Below are 22,082 nucleotides of genomic sequence, written 5' to 3'. Positions count from 1 at the left end.
GCCTGTTGTTGACATGTTTCCAGCATGATTAGCAAGTTACTAGCATGTTGATAGATATATTGATAGCATTTTCCTATCATATTGTTAACACGGTTAACATGTAGTTAACATGGTTTTGATTAGCATGTTACCATGTTGCTAACATGTTTTTTTAGATAACATGTTATTAGCTCGTTTTTAAAATAATTAGCATGTTGCTAGCATGATTCTAACATGATTAGCATATTGGTAGCTTATTGTTACCATGTTTTACATGTTGTTAGCATGTTTTAACATGTTACTAGCTTGTTTTTAACATGATAGCGTGTTGTTAGAATGTTACTACCACAATTAGCATGATTAGCATGTAAGCATGTTTTAACATCATCAACATGATACTAATTTTTGCCATGATAGCGTGTTATAATATTCCTACCATGACTAGCACGTTGCTAGAATGTTTTAGCATGATTAACATGTTACTAGCTTGTTTTTACATAATAGCGTGTTGTTAGAATGTTACTACCACGATTAGCATGTTAGCATGTTTTAGCATGATTATCAAGTTACTATCATGCTGCTAACATGTTTTTAACATGATTAGCATGTGAATAAAGTGTTGATAGCATGATTGGCATGTAGTTAGCATGTTTACAGCATGATTAACTTTTTTTTTTTTTTTACTTGTTACTAGCTTGTATTTAACATGTTTTAGCATGAGTAGCATGCTACCATGTTGCTACCATGTTTTTTTGAAAGGTAACATGTTATTAGCTTGTTTTTAACATGATCAGCATGTTATTAGCATGTTTCTAGCATTATTCTAACATGATTAGCATATTGGTAGCTTATTGTTATCATGTTTTCACATGTTAGCATGTTTTAACATGATTAACATGTTACTAGCTTGTTTTAACATGATAGCGTGTTGTTAGAATGAAACTACCACGATTAACATGTTAGCATGATTAGCGTGTTAGCATTTTTTAACATGGTTAACATGTTACTAGCTTGTTTTTGACATGATAGTGTGTTATGATGTTCCTACCATGACTAGCATATTACTAGAATGTTTTTAGCATGATTAGCAAGGTACTAGCATGTTGTTTTCATGATTAGCCTGTTTTAACATGATTAACATGTTATTAGCTGTTTTAACATAATAGCGTGTTGTTAGAATGTTACTACCATGATTAGCATGTTAACATGTTTTAGCCTGATTAGCATGTTGTTAGCATGTTTCTAACATGATTAGCAAGCTACTAGCATGATTCTAGTTTCTAGGCTTGGCTAGTGATAGAGAGAGAGAGAGAGTAATAATAGTAATAGCACAGTGGTGAATTGGTGGGATCTTCCTCTGATGGTCTGTGGTTGTGTTTGTTTGTCAGGAACAGCTCCAGTCGGGAACGTAGCGACCGTTTCGAGCGGCGCGATGATCGCATGGACCGTGGCGACCGCTACGATCGCCGTGACGACCGCGGATCAGACCGGCTGGACCGGAATCGGCCCGCTGTCGGCAAACGCAGTTTCAGCCGTGAAAAGGAGGAGAGGAGTCGGGAACGAGAGCAGCGTCCCGCAGAGATGGTGCGCCGCGTGTCAAGCATGACAGACGAACGCGAGAGAGAACGCGGCAATGGTACGGCCAACTCAGGTCAAAGGTTTTTTTTTTTGTTTTTTTTTTAACATTTTTGTTAGAATTGTACGATTTTATTTGTAATTGAATTATTTACTAATTAATAATCATAATAATAATTTTATTACTATTACTGCAATATTAATAAGATAATTTATTAATGCAATAACTATTTTGATTGTTACATTTTTATTATTTGAAATATTTTTTAAATATTTAAACATTTTAATTTGTTCGTTTTTATGATTAGAGTTAACTATTGCATTTTTCTTATTGCAATATAATTCTTATTAGTTATTAATGCAATAGTTATTTTTATTGTTCATTTTTAAGATTGATTTTTAAATATTTGAACATTTTAAATATTATTTTATTTTTAAGTTTTTGAGATTTAATTCTTAGCTTTTCTTGAACGGTTTTTACAGGTAATTAATGCTATTGTTATTTTTTATTTTAAATATTTCTTATTTTGATTCTTAATTTTTTTTTAATATTTAAACATTTTTAATATTTACATTTTAATGCAAAAGTCGTGTTTATCGTCATTTTTAAATAGTTAAACATTTTAAATATTATTTTATTTTTAAGTTTTTATGATTCAATTCTTAGCTTTTCTTGAATTCTTAATATATTTACAATTATTTATTAATGTTATTATTTTTATTTTGAATATTTCTTATTTTGATTCTTAATTATTTGATTATTTTTAAATATTTAAACATTTTTTTATATTATTTAGATTTATTAAAAATGACTATTGAATAAATAAATATAAATAATAATGCATTAATAAAAAAGCTAATGTAATTCATCCCAAAAAACAAACAAACAAAAATATTTAACGTTTAAATATTTAAAAATATTAAATATACTAATATTTTTTATTATTGCAATAGTTATTCATATTGTTATTTTTGTATTCTTTTAAAGATTATTTTAAAATATTTTTCATTTTCTTTTGATGATAGAATAATAAATTAGCTTTTTAATAATTGCAATGTAATTACGATTATTTTTAAATGCATGCAAGAGTTATTATTGTTAATTGTTAATTTATTATTTTAAAAATTATTTTTAAACATTTAACCAGTTTTTTTTTTTTTTTTCATTTTTATTATAAAATTATATATTAGCTTTTTATTATTGCAATATTATTGGTATTATTTATTAATGCAATACTTAATCAGATTATTTTTTTAAAGATTATTATATTATTTTAATTTTGTTGTGATAGAATTATATATTTGTGTTGTTTTAAAGTTGTTGTTTTTTAATATTTAAAGATGTTAAATATATTTTTTGTGATAGAATTATATATTGGCTTTTTTATTAATTCCAATATTACTAATATGATTTATTTTTGCAATAGTTATTCCAATTGTTATTTGTTTATGCTTTAAAGAATATTTTTAAATTTAAACATGTTTAATATTATAATTGTTTGTTTTTTTGTGATAGAATTATATAATAGCTTTTTTATTAATGCAATATTACTAATATTATTTATTTATGCAATAGTTATTCAGATTGTTGTTTTTGTATTCTTTCAAAGATTATTTTTAAATATGTAAACATTTAAAATATATATTTTTTTGTTTTTGTGGAAGAATTGTATATTAGCTTTTTTATTAATGCAATGTTATTAATATAATTTATTAATTCAATAGTTAGTGTGATTGTTGTTTTTTATTCTTTTAAAGATTATTTTTAAATATTTAAACAAATATTATTTAAATTTTTCTGTTTTTGTGATAGAATTAATTATTAGAATTATTGATTAGCTTTTTACTATTGCAGTATTATTAATATTACTTAATGCTATATTTATTTTGATTGATAATTTGTATCATTTTAAATAAACATTTGTTTAGATTTTTAAAATGTTTTTTATTTGAAGTTTTTATGATTTAATTATTCGTTTTTTCATCAACTCCTGCATTTCCCTCACAAACCAGTTTGAGAAATAATTTTTTATATTTGTTTTGAAGCAGTAAAGAGAGAAAGTATTCCCACTCCTCCACCTGCTTCCTCCAAACCGGCGCTGACTGAGGAGGAACTGGAAAAGAAATCCACAGCCATCATCGAGGAGTATCTGCACATCAATGACCTGAAGGTACACACACACACACACACACACACACACACACACACACACACACACACACACACACACACACACACATAAACACACACAGATGTGTTTGGTTTTGTCTGGCCTGTTTTTAACATGTGCTGCTGTTGTTCCTGTAGGAGGCGCTGCAGTGCGTGGCTGAGCTGAATTGCTCGTCTCTGCTGTCTGTGTTCGTTCGGACAGGAATCGAGTCCACGCTGGAGCGCAGCACCATCGCTAGAGAACACTTGGGTTTACTGTTTCAACAACTCGTCAAAACACAAACACTATCCACACAACAATACTACAAAGGGTGAGACACCCATTCCTAATGTGTGTGCATACTATTATTGTTTTATATATATATATATATATATATATATATATATATATATATATATATATATATAAAAAAAATTCAATTGCATTATTTTAGTTTTTGTTTATTTTTGCTGTTTTAGAAATGGTTTTGTTTAGTTTTTTTATTTAAATATTTAAACATTTTAAATATTATTTAGATTTTTTGTTTTTGTTATAGAATTAATTATTAGCTTTTTATTATTGCAATATTACAATTTGTTGTTTTGTTGTTAATTTTTTATAGAGTTAATTATTAGCTTTTTTATTATTGTAATATGATTATTAATTAATGCAATAATTATTTTGATATTTTTCATGATTATTTTAAGTATTTTTAAATATTTAAACATTTTATATATTATTTTGATTTTTATATATTTAATATATTATTTTGGTTTTTGTGCTAGAATTAGTTATTAGATTTTTTATTATTGCAATATAATTGCAATTATTTATTAATGCAATACCTATTTTGATTGTTAATTTTTATAGTTAATTATTCGTTTTTTTATTATTGTAATATTATGATTATTTATTAATGTAATAATTATTTAGATTGTTAATTTTTATAGTTAATTATTCGTTTTTTTATTATTGTAATATTATGATTATTAATTAATGCAATAATTATTTTGATATTTTTCATGATTATTTTAAGTATTATTTTTAAATATTTAAACATTTTATATATTATTTTGATTTTTATATATTTAATATATTATTTTGGTTTTTGTGCTAGAATTAGTTATTAGATTTTTTATTATTGCAATATAATTGCAATTATTTATTAATGCAATACCTATTTTGATTGTTAATTTTTATAGTTAATTATTCGTTTTTTTATTATTGTAATATTATGATTATTTATTAATGCAATAATTATTTAGATTGTAAATTTTTTTATAGAGTTAATTATTCACTTTTTTATTATTGTAATATGATTATTAATTAATGCAATAATTATTTTGATATTTTTCATGATTATTTTAAGTATTTTTAAATATTTAAACTTTTTATATATTATTTTGATTTTTATATATTTAATATATTATTTTGGTTTTTGTGCTAGAATTAGTTATTAGATTTTTTATTATTGTAATACAATTGCAATTATTTATTAATGCAATACTTATTTTGATTGTTAATTTTTATAAAGTTAATTATTTGCTTTTTATTATTGTAATATTATGATTATTAATTAATGCAATAATTATTTTGATATTTTTCATGATTATTTTAAGTATTACTTTTAAATATTTAAACATTTTATATATTATTTTGATTTTTATATATTTAATATATTATTTTGGTTTTTGTGCTAGAATTAGTTATTAGATTTTTTATTATTGTAATACAATTGCAATTATTTATTAATGCAATACTTATTTTGATTGTTAATTTTTATAGAGTTAATTATTCGCTTTTTATTATTGTAATATTATGATTATTAATTAATGCAATAATTATTTTGATATTTTTCATGATTATTTTAAGTATTATTTTTAAATATTTAAACATTTTATATATTATTTAGATTTTTATATATTTAATATATTATTTTGGTTTTTGTGCTAGAATTAGTTATTAGATTTTTTATTATTGTAATACAATTGCAATTATTTATTAATGCAATACTTATTTTGATCGTTAATTTTTATAGAGTTAATTATTCGCTTTTTATTATTGTAATATTATGATTATTAATTAATGCAATAATTATTTTGATATTTTTCATGATTATTTTAAGTATTTTAAAATATTTAAACATTTTATATATTATTTTGATTTTTATATATTTAATATATTATTTTGGTTTTTGTGCTAGAATTAGTTATTAGATTTTTTATTATTGCAATATAATTGCAATTATTTATTAATGCAATACTTATTTTGTTCGTTAATTTTTATAGAGTTAATTATTAGCTTTTTTATTATTGTAATATGATTATTAATTAATGCAATAATTATTTTGATATTTTTCATGATTATTTTAAGTATTATTTTTAAATATTTAAACATTTTATATATTTAGATTTTTATATATTTAATATATTATTTTGTTTTTTGTGCTAGAATTAGTTATTAGATTTTTTTATTATTGCAATATAATTGCAATTATTTATTAATGCAATACTTATTTTGATTGTTAATTTTGTTTTATTTTAAAAATATTTTAAATGTTCGTTTTTTATAGAATTTATTATTCGCTTTTTTAATGCAATAGTTATTTTGGTTGTTGATTTATTTTATATTATTTTAAAGATGATTTATATTGTTTTTGTGATAGAATTAAGTATTAGCTTTTTTATTATTGCATTAATGTTATTTATTAATGCAAATTTTTATCATTTAAACAGTTTGTTCAGTATTTTTAAATATTTTAAATAGTATTTTAATTTGAGGTTTTTATGATTTGAATTCTTAATTCGCTTTTTATCAACTCCTGTTTGAGAAATGGGCTTGTTTATTTTATTTATTTATTTTTTTTCAAGTAAGGAAAATGTTTGTTATGGTTGCATGTAAATGTATACAAAATGCAGTGTTCATTGTTCTAATGCTAATGCTTGTTGCAGGCTGTTGGAGGTGTTGGAGGTTGCGGAGGACATGGCTATAGATATTCCTCACTTCTGGCTGTATCTGGCTGAGCTCATCTGTCCCATGCTGCATGAGGGAGGGATTCCCATGGGGCCGCTCTTCAGGTGAGCCTTCCATTACCTGCTGATAACACCACACACAAATCATTAAATCAATCAAACGGGCAGTAAGATATAAGGAGCTGCGGCTGATCGAACGACCTCTGACCTGTTCATAGGGAGGTGTCTAAACCACTGGTGCCTCTTGGGAAAGCTGGAGTTCTGCTTTTGGAAATCCTCAAGCTGCTCTGTAAAGGAATGGTAGGATCCCTGTGAATAAATTTAGTCTGTGATTTGATTAAATAAATGTGCTTCTTAGAGAATGAAGTGGTGTTTTCAGTCTCAGTAAATGCTGCTTTATATGAATTAATTGGTCTATTCTGAGTTTGAGTCACTTAAATGCATTGGGAATTTTATTTTCTAAATACTGTAAATATTATTCCTAATATTTTGTTTTATGAGGTAAAAATAATAAGAGCAATAATAAGAGTACTAATAATATTATTATTATACATTTGAGTTAACATATTTTATATTTTTTTCTAAATAAAATATTATTATTATTATTATTATTATTATTATTATTATTATTATTAAATTTTTTTTACTTTTGAATTTTATTTATAAGACTAATAATAATATTGTTATACGTTTAAGTTTTTTTAATATATTTTTTATTTTAAAGTGAAATTTTACATTAGTCATATTTTGATTTTGTTGAATAATTTTAGATAAAAAATAATCATAATAAAAGCAATAATAAGAGTATAAATTTTGTTATTGTTATACATTTTAATTTACATATTTTATTTTAATTTTAAAGTGAAATATTACATTATTTTTTGTTTTGTTGAATATTACATTATTCATATTTTTTTATCTTGTTGAATCATTTTATTATGTTAAAATAATCATGATAAAAGCAATAATAATACATTTTATTTGGTAGCTTTTTTATTTTAAAGTGAAATATTACATTATTCATGTCATATCTGTATTTTATCATATTAAATCATAATAAAAGCAACAATACGTGAAGTAATATTATTATTATTTATTATATACATTTTAGTTTACATTTTTTTTTTACCTTTTTATTTATTTTAAAGTGAAATATAGCATTGTTAATATTTCTTATTTTGCTTAATCATTTCATTTGGTACAAAACAGTGAACATAGTGCCCTATATAGGGAGCAATTTTAGGTGTATTTCTAAAAAGTGTCTAAAAGTGTTCTGAACTGTTTCCTGTCTCAGAGTCATAAGAAGGTGGGAGCGATGTGGAGAGATGCAGCGCTGAGCTGGAAAGACTTCCTGCCTGAAGATGAGGATATCAATAAGTTTGTCACCGAAAAGGTTAGTGGTGACTTCAGTCGAACCAGCAGTAGATTGACCAATGGCAGTATTCTTCGTTATGATATTAAGCTATATGATTATGTGTGTGTGTTCAGGGAGTAGAGTTCACTCTGGGTGAGGACTTAGTGAGGAAGAGCAGTAAAGTGACTCTGAGTCCAGAAGACATGTCTAGAGAGCTGGAGAGACTCCTGCAGGAGAAAGCCGACAACCAGAGGATCTTTGACTGGGTAGAGGTACGACTCGTTTGCCTTCCTTAAAGAAACATTTGCATGAGAATACAGAAGTTTTGAGTGAAAAATATTAGCTGTGCGTAAAAAAACATAGAGGGCCAAAACTCATGAAACTTTGAGAAAATTTACGTCTGATATGGGTTTCAGAAGTGGGTGTGGCAAAATGGCTCGATAGGGCCACCAATAAACACGTTTAGCGGAGTGCACTTTGAGCTACGCTTCACATACATGCACGAAAATCGGTACACACATGTAACACACCAATACCTACAAAAAAGCCTCTTGGGTCAAAACTCCAAACCCAACAGGAAGTCGGTTATTTTTAATTTTCACAACAGATTTTTGCCATTTTCAGACGTTGTACTTGAATGTACTCCTCCTAGAGATTTGATGATATCAACATTATATTTGGTGAATCTAATCTAAAGGCCTTTGCGATGTTAAATTGCGAAGATCTTACATTTTCGTTTAAAGGGCGTGTCCGTGGCAGCGCGATAAATATTCTCCAAAATTAATCGCATTTTTGAGGGCCTAAACATGCTCAAACTCATTCAACTTCGCACACACATCAGAACTGGGCGAAAATTTACATCTGATATGGGTTTCAGAAGTGGGTGTGGCAAAATGGCTCGATAGTGCCACCTTTACACGTTCCGCGGTGTGCACTTTGAGCTACACTTCACGTACATGCACGGAAATCGGAAAACACATGTAACACACCAATACCTACAAAAAAGCCTCTTGGGTCAAAACTCCAAACCCAACAGGAAGTCGGTTATTTTTAATTTTCACAACAGATTTTTGCCATTTTCAGACGTTGTACTTGAATGTACTCCTCCTAGAGATTTGATGATATCAACATTATATTTGGTGAATCTAATCTAAAGGCCTTTGCGATGTTAAATTGCGAAGATCTTACATTTTCGTTTAAAGGGCGTGTCCGTGGCAGTGCGATAAATATTCTCCAAAATTAATCGCATTTTTGAGGGCCTAAACATGCTCAAACTCATTCAACTTTGCACACACATCAGAACTGGGCGAAAATTTACATCTGATATGGGTTTCAGAAGTGGGTGTGGCAAAATGGCTCGATAGTGCCACCAATAAACACGTTTAGCGGAGTGCACTTTGAGCTACGCTTCACGTACATGCACGAAAATCGGAAAACACATGTAACACACCAATACCTATAAAAAAGTCTCTTGGAGCAAAATTCGAAACCCAACAGGAAGTCGGTTATTTTTAATTTTCACAACAGATTTTTGCCATTTTCAGGCGTTGTACTTGAATGTACTCCTTCTAGAGATTTGATGATATCAACATTATATTTGATTAATCTAATCTAAAGGCCTTTGCGTTGGTAAATTGCAAAGATCTTACATTTTCGTTGGAGAGTGTGTCCATGGCGGCCCGACAGATTTCCATGAAATTGTCATAGCGCCAGCTGGCAACAGGAAGTGACATGTTTACACTGTAACAAACTCCTCCTAGAGATTTAATGCTATTAACATTATACTTGGTCAGTCTAATCTAAAGGCCTTAGCGATGGTAAATTGCAAAGAAATTTCATTTTCGTTTAAAGGGCGTGTCCGTGGCAGCGCGATAAATATTCTCCAAAATTAATCGCATTTTTGAGGGCCTAAACATGCTCAAAATCATTCAACTTTGCACACGCATCAGAACTGGGTGAAAATGTACATCTGATATGGGTTTCAGAAGTGGGTGTGGCAAAATGGCTCGATAGTGCCACCTTTACACGTTCCGCGGTGTGCACTTTGAGCTACACTTCACGTACATGCACGAAAATCGGAAAACACATGTAACAAACCAATACCTACAAAAAAGTCTCTTGGAGCAAAATTCGAAACTCAACAGGAAGTTGGTTATTTTTCATTTTCTCAGCAAATTGTGTGTGATTTTTGCCATTTTCACTCGTCACACTTGAACAAACTCCTCCTAGAGGGTTAATGATATCAACATTATATTTGGTCAGTCTAATCTAAAGGCCTTTGTGTTGTTAAATTGCAAAAAACTTGAGTCGCATTTTTTAGGGCCTAAAAATGCTCAAACTCATGAAACTTCGCACACACATCAAAACTGGTGAAAAGTTATGTCCGATATGGGTATTAGTAGTGGGTGTGGCAAAAAGGTTTGATAACACCACCTATACACATTCAGCAGAGCGCACTTAGAGCTGCGCTTCACATACATATATGAAAATTGGTACACACATGTAACACAACAATACCTACAAAAAAGTCTCTTGGAGTAAAATCCGTAACCCAACAGGAAGTTGGTTATTTTTCATTTTCACAGTGACTTTTTGCCATTTTCAGGCGTTGTACTTGAACATACTCCTCCTAGAGATTTGTTCAGATCAACACCAAATTTGGTGAGTCTAATCTAAAGGCCCATGTGACATTAAATTGCAAACATCTAGAGTTTTCGTTGGAGTCCATGGCGGCCCGACAGATTTCCATGAAATTGTCATAGCGCCAGCTGCTGGCAACAGGAAGTGACATGTTTTACGCTGTAACAAACTCCTCCTAGAGATTTAATGATATTAACATTATACTTGGTCAGTCTAATCTAAAGGCCTTAGCGATGGTAAATTGCGAAGATCTTGAGTCTTCGTTGGGCGTGTCCGTGGCGCCTGACAAATTTTTAATTTTGCTTTTGCATTCCTCTAAAAAGCTTTGCATTCGTTCATAAAATGGTTGAAATAACCAATGAAATCAAATGCAAGTTTTGGATTTGGAAATTTTTTTAATGCTTTTGCATTCGCTCCAAAATGTTTGCTTTTGACTAGAACCTCAAACGTGTTGTGTTCCACCATGAAATGTTTTGTTACAGCTTTTGCAGCTGTGTTTTTCACTTCTGTGATCTTTGACCTCTCTCTCTTTTTGCAGGCCAATCTGGACGAGCAGCAACCATCATCGAATGCATTTGTTCGAGCGCTGATGACCGCCGTCTGTCAGTCTGCCATCATCTGTGAGTCACAGTCATTTAGGGGGAATTAAAGTGAGCTGAAGCTTGATTTTATACAATAGGACTTGAGTATAGTTTGAGTGAAATCAAATATAAAAACTAATTTTATTTCAGCTATTTAGGCAACAATGATGTACTGAAATAACTTAAACTAAACTAAAAAACTATATAGACATAAAAAAAACACAACAAATAAAAATTACACACACAGCAAAATTACTAAAACTCTACCTAAAATTAAAATGCAAGCATAATGTAAATTAATAATGTTATAATTATTGTATATTGATATTGTAATTAATAGTTTATTGTAAATTAAATAGGAAGGAACGGTAGGGGGTTTGTAAGTTGTTAGTCAATTAATGTTACGATTATTTATAATTAATATATAAGAATATTAGAATTAATAACTAATTGGAAATTAAAATGAATAATTGTCCAAATGACAGGTTCTTGAGAGAACTACAGTGTTAAAGCTAATAATTAATGTTTATAAAATATAACTAAGCTGTTTATAATTAATAAATAAGAATATTATAATCAATTCTAAATTTTAATATTTTTTAAATAACAATAGAACTGCAGAGGGTGTGAAAGTTGTTGAAAAGTTAAATTAATAGTTTAACTAATATATAAAAATATAATTCATAATAATTGTAAATTAAAGTAAATGCTTTTTAAAATAACTGGGGTTCTTAAATAATCGTGTAATTGATCAAATTAAATTAAACCATAAAATAAAACATTTAAAAAATTGAAAAATAAATAAAACTTAAAACTAAAAAAAAATGTTTTTATAATTGTTTATTTGCACCACTGATATCAGAGAACCACAAACATGCAAATGTGTTTAAAAATTTAAAATATTGAGTCTCAATGTCAGGCAGACGTGAAATAAATATTTTAGCTCAAAACTGATTCTACTGACAAAAATAGTTAGGAATCCCTGCATCAACAGAGATGCTTTAGTGTAATTTCTCTTTATAATATTGTCAAAAACTTTAAGTTTTGCTGTCTTCAATGTTGTTTTCATCTTCTCCAGGTGATAATCCATATAAAGTAGACACTAAAGAAATTACCCAGAGGGCCAAGCTGCTGCAGCGCTACATTAAAGATGAGCAGAAGGAGCTGCAGGCGCTGTACGCCTTACAGAGTCTGATGGTGCAGATGGAGCAGCCGCCAAGTGAGTGTTTGTGTCAGAGATGTTCCCAGGTCTTTAACTTGGAGTCTGAATCACTAAAAATAAAGTACTCCACTATTTTTTGGTCATACAGATAAGAGTTGGACATAATTACTTTTATTTTTGCACACTCACAGTAAAAACAAAACATTTGTGCTTTTGTAAAATAAAGCACACAAACAGGATGCGCGTTCTCTGATCTCGGTTCTCTGTTGCTTTTTCGTGAACTTGTTTGAACTTTTTTTATTATATTGTTTTAATTAGATATTTTTAAAAGCTTATGAATACACATTTTTGAATTTGACAGATATTGACATGATTTTAATAAAATTTTAAAAAGGGTAAAAAGAAAATGCTGCTCTAAATCACTTTAAGGAGTCAAATATCGCCTCATATTAGGAAGGCTAATTTTTATCAGAATTTTTAAGATATTTTATCAGAAGATGCTTCTGAATTTTTTTAATTAGGAGGAGCTCATTAGTAGATGTTTTTCTCTTGTTTTAAGCAAAAACTCACTTAATGTTCGGAAAACTATTTTATATTGTATGGGTCAGAATTTCTTTAAAGGCCTTTTTTTTTTGTTGAATATTTTGATTTTTTTTTTTTTTTTTTTGCACCCTCACATTAAGAGAAAAATTACATTTTTGCTCATTATTTGTCTTATTGTTTTAGTACAAATATCTAATCATTCTTTAATCAGATACATTTGCTTGAGAAGGAAAATGATTTAAGATGTTAAGTCTTGTTTTCTGGTAAATAACCCAAAATGAAGTAGATTTTTGCTTTAAAAAAAAAAATGTTTTCTCTTGTTTGAAGCAAAAACTCACTTAATTTTGATATAACGTTCAGAAAACAATTTTATATTGTATGGGTCAAATTTATCGATTTTTCTTTTATGCCAAAAATCATTAGGATATTAAGTAAAGGTTATGTTCCATGAAGATATTTTGGACATTTCCTACTGTAAATATATCAAAACTTTATTTTTGTTTAGTAATATGCATTGCTAAGAACTTCATTTGGACAACTTTAAAGGCTTTTTTTTTTTTTTTTTTTTTTTAGCACCCTCAAATTTCATTTTTGCTCATTATTTGTCTTTTTGTTTTAGTACAAATATCTCAACATTCTTTAATCAGATACATTTGCATGAGAAGGAAAATGATTTAAGATATTAAGTCTTGTTTTCTGGTAAATAACCCAAAATGAAGTAGATTTTTGCTTAAAAAAAAATGTTTTCTCTTGTTTGAAGCAAAAACTCACTTAATTTTGATATAACGTTCAGAAAACAATTTCATATTGTATGGGTCAAAATTATCGATTTTTCTTTTATGCCAAAAATCATTAGGATATTAAGTAAATATTATGTTCCATTAAGATATTTTGTACATTTCCTACTGTAAATATATCAAAACTTTATTTTTAGTTTAGTAATATGCATTGCTAAGAACTTCATTTTGACAACTTTAAAGGCTATTTTTTTTTTTTTTTTCAATTTATTATTTTTTTTTTTTATATTATTTTGATTTTTTTTTAGCACCCTCAAATTTAATTTTTGCTCATTATTTGTCTTTTTGTTTTAGTACAAATATCTCAACATTATTTAATCAGATACATTTGCTTGAGAAGGAAAATGATTTAAGATGTTAAGTCTTGTTTTCTGGTAAATGACCCAAAATGAAGTAAAAAAAAAAAAAATTAAAATGTTCCCTTTGAATTGAGTTTGTTTTCTCTTGTTTGAAGCAAAAACTCACTTCATTTTGATGTAACGTTCACAAAGCAATTTTATATTGTATGGGTAAAAAAAGATCGATTTTTCTTTTATGCCAACAATCATTAGGATATTAAGTCAAGATTATGTTCCATTAAGATATTTTGTAAATTTCCTACCATAAATATACCAAAACTTAATTTTTGATTAGTAATAGCCATTGCTAAGAACTTCATTTGGACAACTTTAAAGGTGATTTTTTTTTTCAATATTGTGATTTTTTTTTTTTTTTTTTTTTTTTTTTTTTTTTGTACCCTTAGATTAAGAGAAAAATTACATTTTTGCTCATTATTTGTCTTATTGTTTTAGTACAAATATCTCAACATTCTTTAATCAGATACATTTGCTTGAGAAGGAAAATGATTTAAGATGTTAAGTCTTGTTTTCTGGTAAATAACCCAAAATGAAGTAGATTTTTGCTTAAAAAAAAGTTTTCTCTTGTTTGAAGCAAAAACTCACTTAATTTTGATATAACGTTCAGAAAACAATTTTATATTGTATGGGTCAAAATTATCGATTTTTCTTTTATGCCAAAAATCATTAGGATATTAAGTAAAGATTATGTTCCATGAAGATATTTTGGACATTTCCTACTGTAAATATATCAAAACTTTATTTTTGTTTAGTAATATGCATTGCTAAGAACTTCATTTGGACAACTTTAAAGGCTATTTTTTTTTTTTTTTTTCTCAATATTATTATTATTATTATTATTTTTTTTTTTTTTTTTTTTTTTTTTTTTAAGATTTTTTTTTTAGCACTCTCAAATTTAATTTTTGCTCATTATTTGTCTTTTTGTTTTAGTACAAATATCTAAACATTCTTTAATCAGATACATTTCCTTGAGAAGGAAAATGATTTAAGATGTTAAGTCTTGTTTTCTGGTAAATGACCCAAAATGAAGTTAAAAAAAAAAAAAAATGTTCCCTTTGAATTGAGTTTGTTTTTTTCTAGTTTGAAGCAAAAACTCACTTCATTTTGATATAACATTCAGAAAACAATTTTATATTGTATGGGTCAAAAAGATTGATTTTTCTTTTATGCCAACAATCAAGATATTTTGTAAATTTCCTACCATAAATATACCAAAACTTAATTTTTGATTAGTAATAGGCATTGCTAAGAACTTCATTTGGACAACTTTAAAGGTGATTTTTTTTTTCAATATTGTGATTTTTTTTTTTTTTTTTTTTTTTGTACCCTTAGATTAAGCGAAAAATGCCTTTATTGCTCATTATTTGTCTTGTTTTACTACAAATATCTATTTACTTGAAGGAAAATTAGTAAAGATATTAAGTCTAGTTTCCTTTTAAATGACCCAAAAAGTTTACCTGCCAATATCATTTTGACTTTGAATCTAGTTTAATTTTCTGAGCCCAATAGTAGATGTTTTCTCTTCTTTGAAGCAAAAACTCGCTTCATTTTGATATAATGTTCAGAAGGATAAAAGACTCGAGTTGCTTTTAAAATATTCACGAGTCCTTTTCCTCGAGTCTGGAGTCATTTCAGATTAAGGGTGAAGTGTAACACCGGCCCGTTTCTCTCTCCGCAGATCTTCTGCGCATGTTCTTCGACGTCCTGTACGACGAGGACGTCATCAAAGAGGAAGGCTTTTACAGATGGGAGTCCAGCAAAGACCCGGCGGAGCAGCAAGGAAAGGGCGTCGCCCTCAAATCCGTCACCGCCTTCTTCACCTGGCTCCGCGAGGCCGAGGACGAATCAGACAACAGCTAGGAGCCTAAGCCACGCCCACTAGAGATGACTGACATGGATGGGAAAAGAGGAAAATGAAACGTTTGGGAGATTTTCCACACCTTTTTACTTTTTTTTTTTTTTTTTTTTAGTTTTGTCTTTAGTTTTGACGTTTGCGCAAAAAAAAAAAAAAAAAAAAAAAGCCGTTGAACTGAAACGAAATAAAGTATTAGAGGATGACAAGCCTTATCTGCTCCGTTTATGGAATTTTAGCCGTTAGCCGTTAGCATCGCGACTTCCTCCAGTTTCCCGCTCCCGCCGTCGCCGCCGAGACGGAACGCCGATGACATCGTCGCTCGTTTGTTTATGATGTCACTTCCTGGTGACAGAACGCTGCTCAGAGTTCTATTTTTCGTTCCGAAACCCTTTATATAAATATATACATATACAAATATGAATAAATCTATTGGCGGGCGCTGATGTGGTTTTGCGCGGAGCGGCTGATTGTGTGCGTGTTGCTGTAATCGAGGAGGACCGGATTTATTGTCATTTTTTTTTGGATTTGGGATTTGGTTTAGTTCTAGTGGAGTGTTCTGAGCTCTTTTTTTTCTACGTTTTTTATGACCGAAATACATTAAAAAAATGCAAGTCGCCCCTGTCGAAGCTGGGGCTTTGAGTGTTGCTTCGAGCTCTGGGCGACGACCTTTTGACCTTTAACCTTTGACCTTTTTGCTGCTGCTGACGCTTCAGCCGACGTACGGTTCACATCACACTTCATGGAGAAACATAAACACTTGACAATGAGACTCTATTGCGCCTCTTGTGGACTTTACGAAAAACAAATCAATATTACGACTTGAAAAATTATATATAGAGAGATAAGTGTTGAAAAGGAAAAGAAAAAAAAAAAAAAACGCTGGAGAATGAGAGAGAGAGAGTACGAATACTACATGCCTTTCAGCTCCCTGGAGAGCCAACTGTAAATACATGTTTTGTTTTTTGTTTTCCAATAATAAAAATGCTAACTTTAATGCCATGTATTAATTTTTTGGCTTTTTTTCCTTTATTTAATTTTTTTTTTTTTTTTTTTTTTTGGCGGCTTGTATAATTATCCTCCTCTAGTTATTGATTATAGTTTAATGAAATTATGTAAATATTTCTCTTTTTTTTTTTTTTTTTTTTTGCTTTAAGTATTTAATTGAGAGAAATTAATGCCTCTTTTCACATTTGAAACTGGAAAAGATAATAAAGAACATTGCAATGAAAGAAAATGACAAAGATGTGTTACTTTTCTGTTTTCAGAAAGACGCTGAGATTTTGTGACGTAAGTAGCATGGGTATATTAAATTTTGCAGTTTTCTTTCCAAAAATCATAGATATTAAGTAATTAAGTCATATTTTTGCACCCTCAGATTCCAGATTGTTCAGAAAACAATTTTATATTGTATGGGTCAAAATTATTGATTTGTCTTTTATGCCAAAAATCATTAAGATATTCAGTAAAGATCATGTTCCATGAAGATATTTTGTACATTTCCTACCGTAAATACATCAAAATGTATTTTTTGATTAGTAATATGCATTGCTAAGAACTTCATTTGGACAACTTTAAAGGTGACTTTTTGCAATACTTTTTTTTTTTTTTTCAGATTTTCAAATGGTTGTATCTTGCCCATAATTTGTCTATTTTTTATATATATATATATAGCCTATATAATTTTCAGAAAACAAGGAAAATGGTTTAAGATATTGAGTCTTGTTTTCTGGCAAATGACCCAAAATGAAGTGAATTTTTGCTTAAAACAAAAAAAGAATTACATTTTCTGAGCTCATTGAAAAAAATGATTCATTGGTGAGTGGTTGCAATAAATTTATTATCTGCTACATTTAAATAAAAACATTTTGTTGACTAACTTTCAACATTTTTTTTACTTAAATGCAGCTAAAATAAATTGATTGCAACCACTTACCTTAAAAAAATTAGTAAATTCAATTAATCATTTTTTTGGTTTTCTCTTGTTTTAAGCAAAAAATTGCCTAATTTTGATATAATGTTCAGAAAACTGTTTTAGATTGTATGGGTCAAAATTAGGATATTAAGTAAAGATCATGTTTCATGAAGATATTTTGTACATTTCCTACCCTAAATACACTACCGCTCAAAAGTTTGGGGTCCGGAAGAGTTGTAATGTTGTTAAAGAAGTCTCTTCTGCTCATCAGTGCTACATTTATTTAATCAAAAATATAGAAAAAAAAAACTGTAATATTGTGAAATGTTATTACAATATAAAATAATGATTTCTGTTGTAATATACTTAAAAATTTAAGTTATTCCTGTGGTGCAAAGCTGAATTTTCATCAGCCATTACTTCAGTCTAAAGTGTCACATGATCCTTGAGAAATCATTCTAATATACTGATTTATTATTAGAATTATCAATATTGGCTCTTTATTGGATTATATATTCATATTGCAACAGTTGCCCTGCAAAGTATTTATTTAGAAATTGTGATATTTTTTCAGGATTCTTTGATGAATAAAAAAGCTCAAAAGAACAGCATTTGTTCAAAATATAAATATTTTCTAACAATGTAAGTATTTGCTATCACTTTTTGTCAATTTAACACACCCTTGGTGAATAAAAGTATAAATTTCTTTCAAAAAAAAAAAGAAAAATTTACTGACCCCAAACTTTTGATCAGTAATATAAAGGCGTTTTGTTTTTTTTTGTTTTTTTGTTTTTTTTATATATATATATATAATTTTTTTTATCCTTTTGCACCCTCAGATTTTCAAATAGTTGTATCTTGGCTGCAAAAATTTAATTTTTGCTCCTTATTGTCTTGTTTTTTTTTAGTACAAACATTTTTTAATCAGATACATTTACTTGAGAAGGAAATGAGGTAAGATATATGAGGTAAGTCTTGTTTTCTGGTAAATGACCCCAAATGAAGTGAATTTTTTCCTAAAACAAGGACCAATACCAATATCTCATTTTTCCCTTGAGCCCAATAGTAAATGTTTTCTCTTGTTTGAAGCAAAAACTCACTTAATTTTGATATAATGTTCAGATAACTATTCACTAATTATCAATTTTTCTTTAATGCCAAAAATCATTAGGATATTAAGTAAAGATCATGTTCCATGAAGATATTTAATACATATCCTACCATAAATATATCAAAATTAGTAATATGCATTGCTAAGAACTTCATTTGAACAACTTTAAAAGCGATTTTCTCAGTATTTTAATGGAAAGCTGTTTATTCAGCTTTTAGCTATAACTCAATTTCAAAAAAATTACCATTAAGACTGGTTTTGTGGCCCAGGGACACATATATTTTGAACTTAACGAGTTTAGAAAACATATTTGCATTTAATTACAGACCCTGTGCCCTTACAGTGAGAGTTTTCAGGATTAATCTCGTCCGTTATTATTTTATCCGCCTTATTTTTAACGTACAGCAAGAGCGGCGCCGCCATTTTTCAAATTGAGAGCGCAACTTCCGGTCTCCGCTTCCAGTTATTTTACCACAGAAAAACGGCGTGTTCTTTTGCTTAATATTGTTAATTGTTCTTTCTTAGGATATTATCATAATCAGTTTTACAATTACTGCCCTTATTCACAAATCACAGGAAATGCGTTCCGCTCGAGGCCACAAGGTGGCGCTCCAGTCTCAAATGATCAAATAAGGTTTGTTTTTCAACAGTTTGCTTTGAGAATTGTCCAGCTTTAACAGATTTTACAAGTCAGAGTTTGTTTATTTGTGTGTTAGCACTGAAATAGAGCTTTTATTTGATATTTTAAAAAGATTCACACTAGTTTTTGCTTTTAGACAAGATTGTGTTGTGATTGATGCACAAATTGTGCGATTCATACTTTGTTCTTTGTTTAGTGTGTGAAATATAGTCAATGATTTGATAAATGAGTGTTATCTGCGTTATATAAGCCAAGCTTTTATCTGTCTGATGCTAATCTGTTGGTTTTATCCTCTTTTATGGCTCTTCATTCATAAATATCCGTAAATATCCTCATATCAGTTGCTTATAATAATCATTAAACCCTAAAGGATTGCGGTGAAGGATCAAAATCACATTTTTTTAGTACAAATATCTAAACATTTCTTAATTAAGATATATTTGTGACCCTGGAAGACAAAACCAGTTTTAAGGATCACGGGTGTATTTGTAGAAATAGCCAAAAATGCATTGTGTGGGTCAAAATGATTGATTTTTCTTTTCAGAAGTCATAGATGTTAAGTAAAGATGATGTTCCATGAAGATATTTTATAAATTTCCTACCGTAAGTATGTCAAAAGCTCTTTCTAAGATCTTTTTTTGCTGATTTTCAATGGAAAACATATTTATTCAGCTTTAAGTTTTTGTATAAAATCAATTTATTTAAAAATAGACCCTTATGATTGGTGTTTTTGCTTGAAACAAGAACAAACTTTTAGTTTTTAGTTTAGTTTAGTTTTTTTATGGCACATATATATAAAAAAAATCATCAAAAATAGTGAAATATTATTAGAATTTAAAATGGCTGTTACTATGTAATTTATTTCTGTGATCTTGATTTGCTGCTCATGAAACATATCTGTTTATTATCAATGTTGAAAACAGTTTTGCTGCACAATATTTTTGTGGAACCCATCATACGTTTTATTTTTAATAATTCACAGATGAATAGAAAGTTCAAAAGAATGGCATTTATTTGAAATATAAAACCTTTGGAACATTATAAATGTCTTTACTGCCACTTTTAATCAATTTAATGTGTCCTTGATGTATAAAAAATATTTATGGAAGAAAAAGGTTAAAAAAAAATCACAGATGCCAAACTGACGGCTCTACCATGTCAAAAAAAAAAAAAATATATATATATATATATATATATATATATATATATAATTTATGTGACTAATTACTATATTATGGAGGGCGAGAAATCACTTAAGTATAAATAAATGAATAAATATAGAAGTACATAAATACATTAAGGAATAAAAAAATGTAGAAATACATTAATTAATAAATGAATCAATTAATTCATTAATTAATAAATACATGAATCCTGAAATAAATAAATGTAGAAATATATAAATTAATCATTAAATAAATTAATTCATGAATACATACATGAATGCTGAAATAAATGGATGTAGAAATGCATAAATAAATGTAGAAGTACATAAATAAAGGAATAAATAAATAAATGTAGAAAATACATGAATTATCAACAAATAAATAAATACATGATTGCTGAAATAAATAAATGTAGAAATACATTAATTATTTAATTAATCAACAAACAAATAAAATAATATAAATAAATACATGAATGCTAAAATAAATAAATGTAGAAATACATTAATTATTTAATTAATCAACAAAACAAAAAAAAAAAAATATATATATATATATAATACATTTTTTATAAATATATAATATATAATTTATGTGACTAATTACTATATTATGGAGGGCGAGAAATGACTTAGGTATAAATAAATGAATTGATACATAAATTAATAAATGTAGAAGTACATAAATATATAAATTAAGGAATAAAAAAAATGTAGAAATACATTAATTAATAAATATATCAATTAATTAATTCATTAATACATGAATCCTGAAATAAATAAATGTAGAAATATATAAATTAATTAATCATTAAATAAATTAATTCATAAATACATACATAGCCTACATGAATGCTGAAATAAATGGATGTAGAAGTACATAAATAAAGGAATAAATAAATACATGTAGAAAATACATGAATTATCAACAAATAAATAAATACATGATTGCTGAAATAAATAAATGTAGAAATACATTAATTATTAATTAATCAACAAACAAATAAAATAATATAAATAAATACATGAATGCTGAAATAAATAAATGTACAACTGCATAAATTAAATAATCAACAAATGAATGAATTAATAAATAAATACATGAATGCTAAAATAAATAAATGTACAACTGCATAAATTAAATAATCAACAAATGAATTAATTAATAAATAAATACATGAATGCTGAAATAAATAAATGTACAACTGCATAAATTAAATAATCAACAAATGAATGAATTAATAAATAAATACATGAATGCTAAAATAAATAAATGTATAAATACATTAA

General features: G+C 27.5%; 1 protein-coding gene across 1 annotated transcript in view; it reads left to right on the top strand.

Annotated features, from left to right (window-relative positions):
* The window catches only part of LOC141285238 (eukaryotic translation initiation factor 4 gamma 1-like), a 44,963-nt gene extending 28,005 nt beyond the window's left edge, over window positions 1-16,958 (top strand). The window contains exons 12-21 of the mRNA XM_073818278.1: window positions 1,368-1,615; window positions 3,601-3,725; window positions 3,863-4,035; window positions 6,656-6,781; window positions 6,895-6,976; window positions 7,971-8,069; window positions 8,165-8,302; window positions 11,209-11,290; window positions 12,330-12,470; window positions 15,788-16,958. Coding sequence (XP_073674379.1) covers window positions 1,368-1,615; window positions 3,601-3,725; window positions 3,863-4,035; window positions 6,656-6,781; window positions 6,895-6,976; window positions 7,971-8,069; window positions 8,165-8,302; window positions 11,209-11,290; window positions 12,330-12,470; window positions 15,788-15,969 — 1,396 coding nt within the window. The 3' untranslated portion in view covers window positions 15,970-16,958. The remainder of the gene's footprint in view (window positions 1-1,367; window positions 1,616-3,600; window positions 3,726-3,862; window positions 4,036-6,655; window positions 6,782-6,894; window positions 6,977-7,970; window positions 8,070-8,164; window positions 8,303-11,208; window positions 11,291-12,329; window positions 12,471-15,787) is intronic.
* Window positions 16,959-22,082: the final 5,124 nt, after the last annotated feature.

The sequence above is a fragment of the Garra rufa genome, chromosome 14 (genome assembly GCF_049309525.1).
Source record: "Garra rufa chromosome 14, GarRuf1.0, whole genome shotgun sequence".
NCBI classification, from domain to species: Eukaryota; Metazoa; Chordata; class Actinopteri; order Cypriniformes; family Cyprinidae; genus Garra; species Garra rufa.
This window is presented reverse-complemented; position numbering and strand designations above follow the sequence as displayed.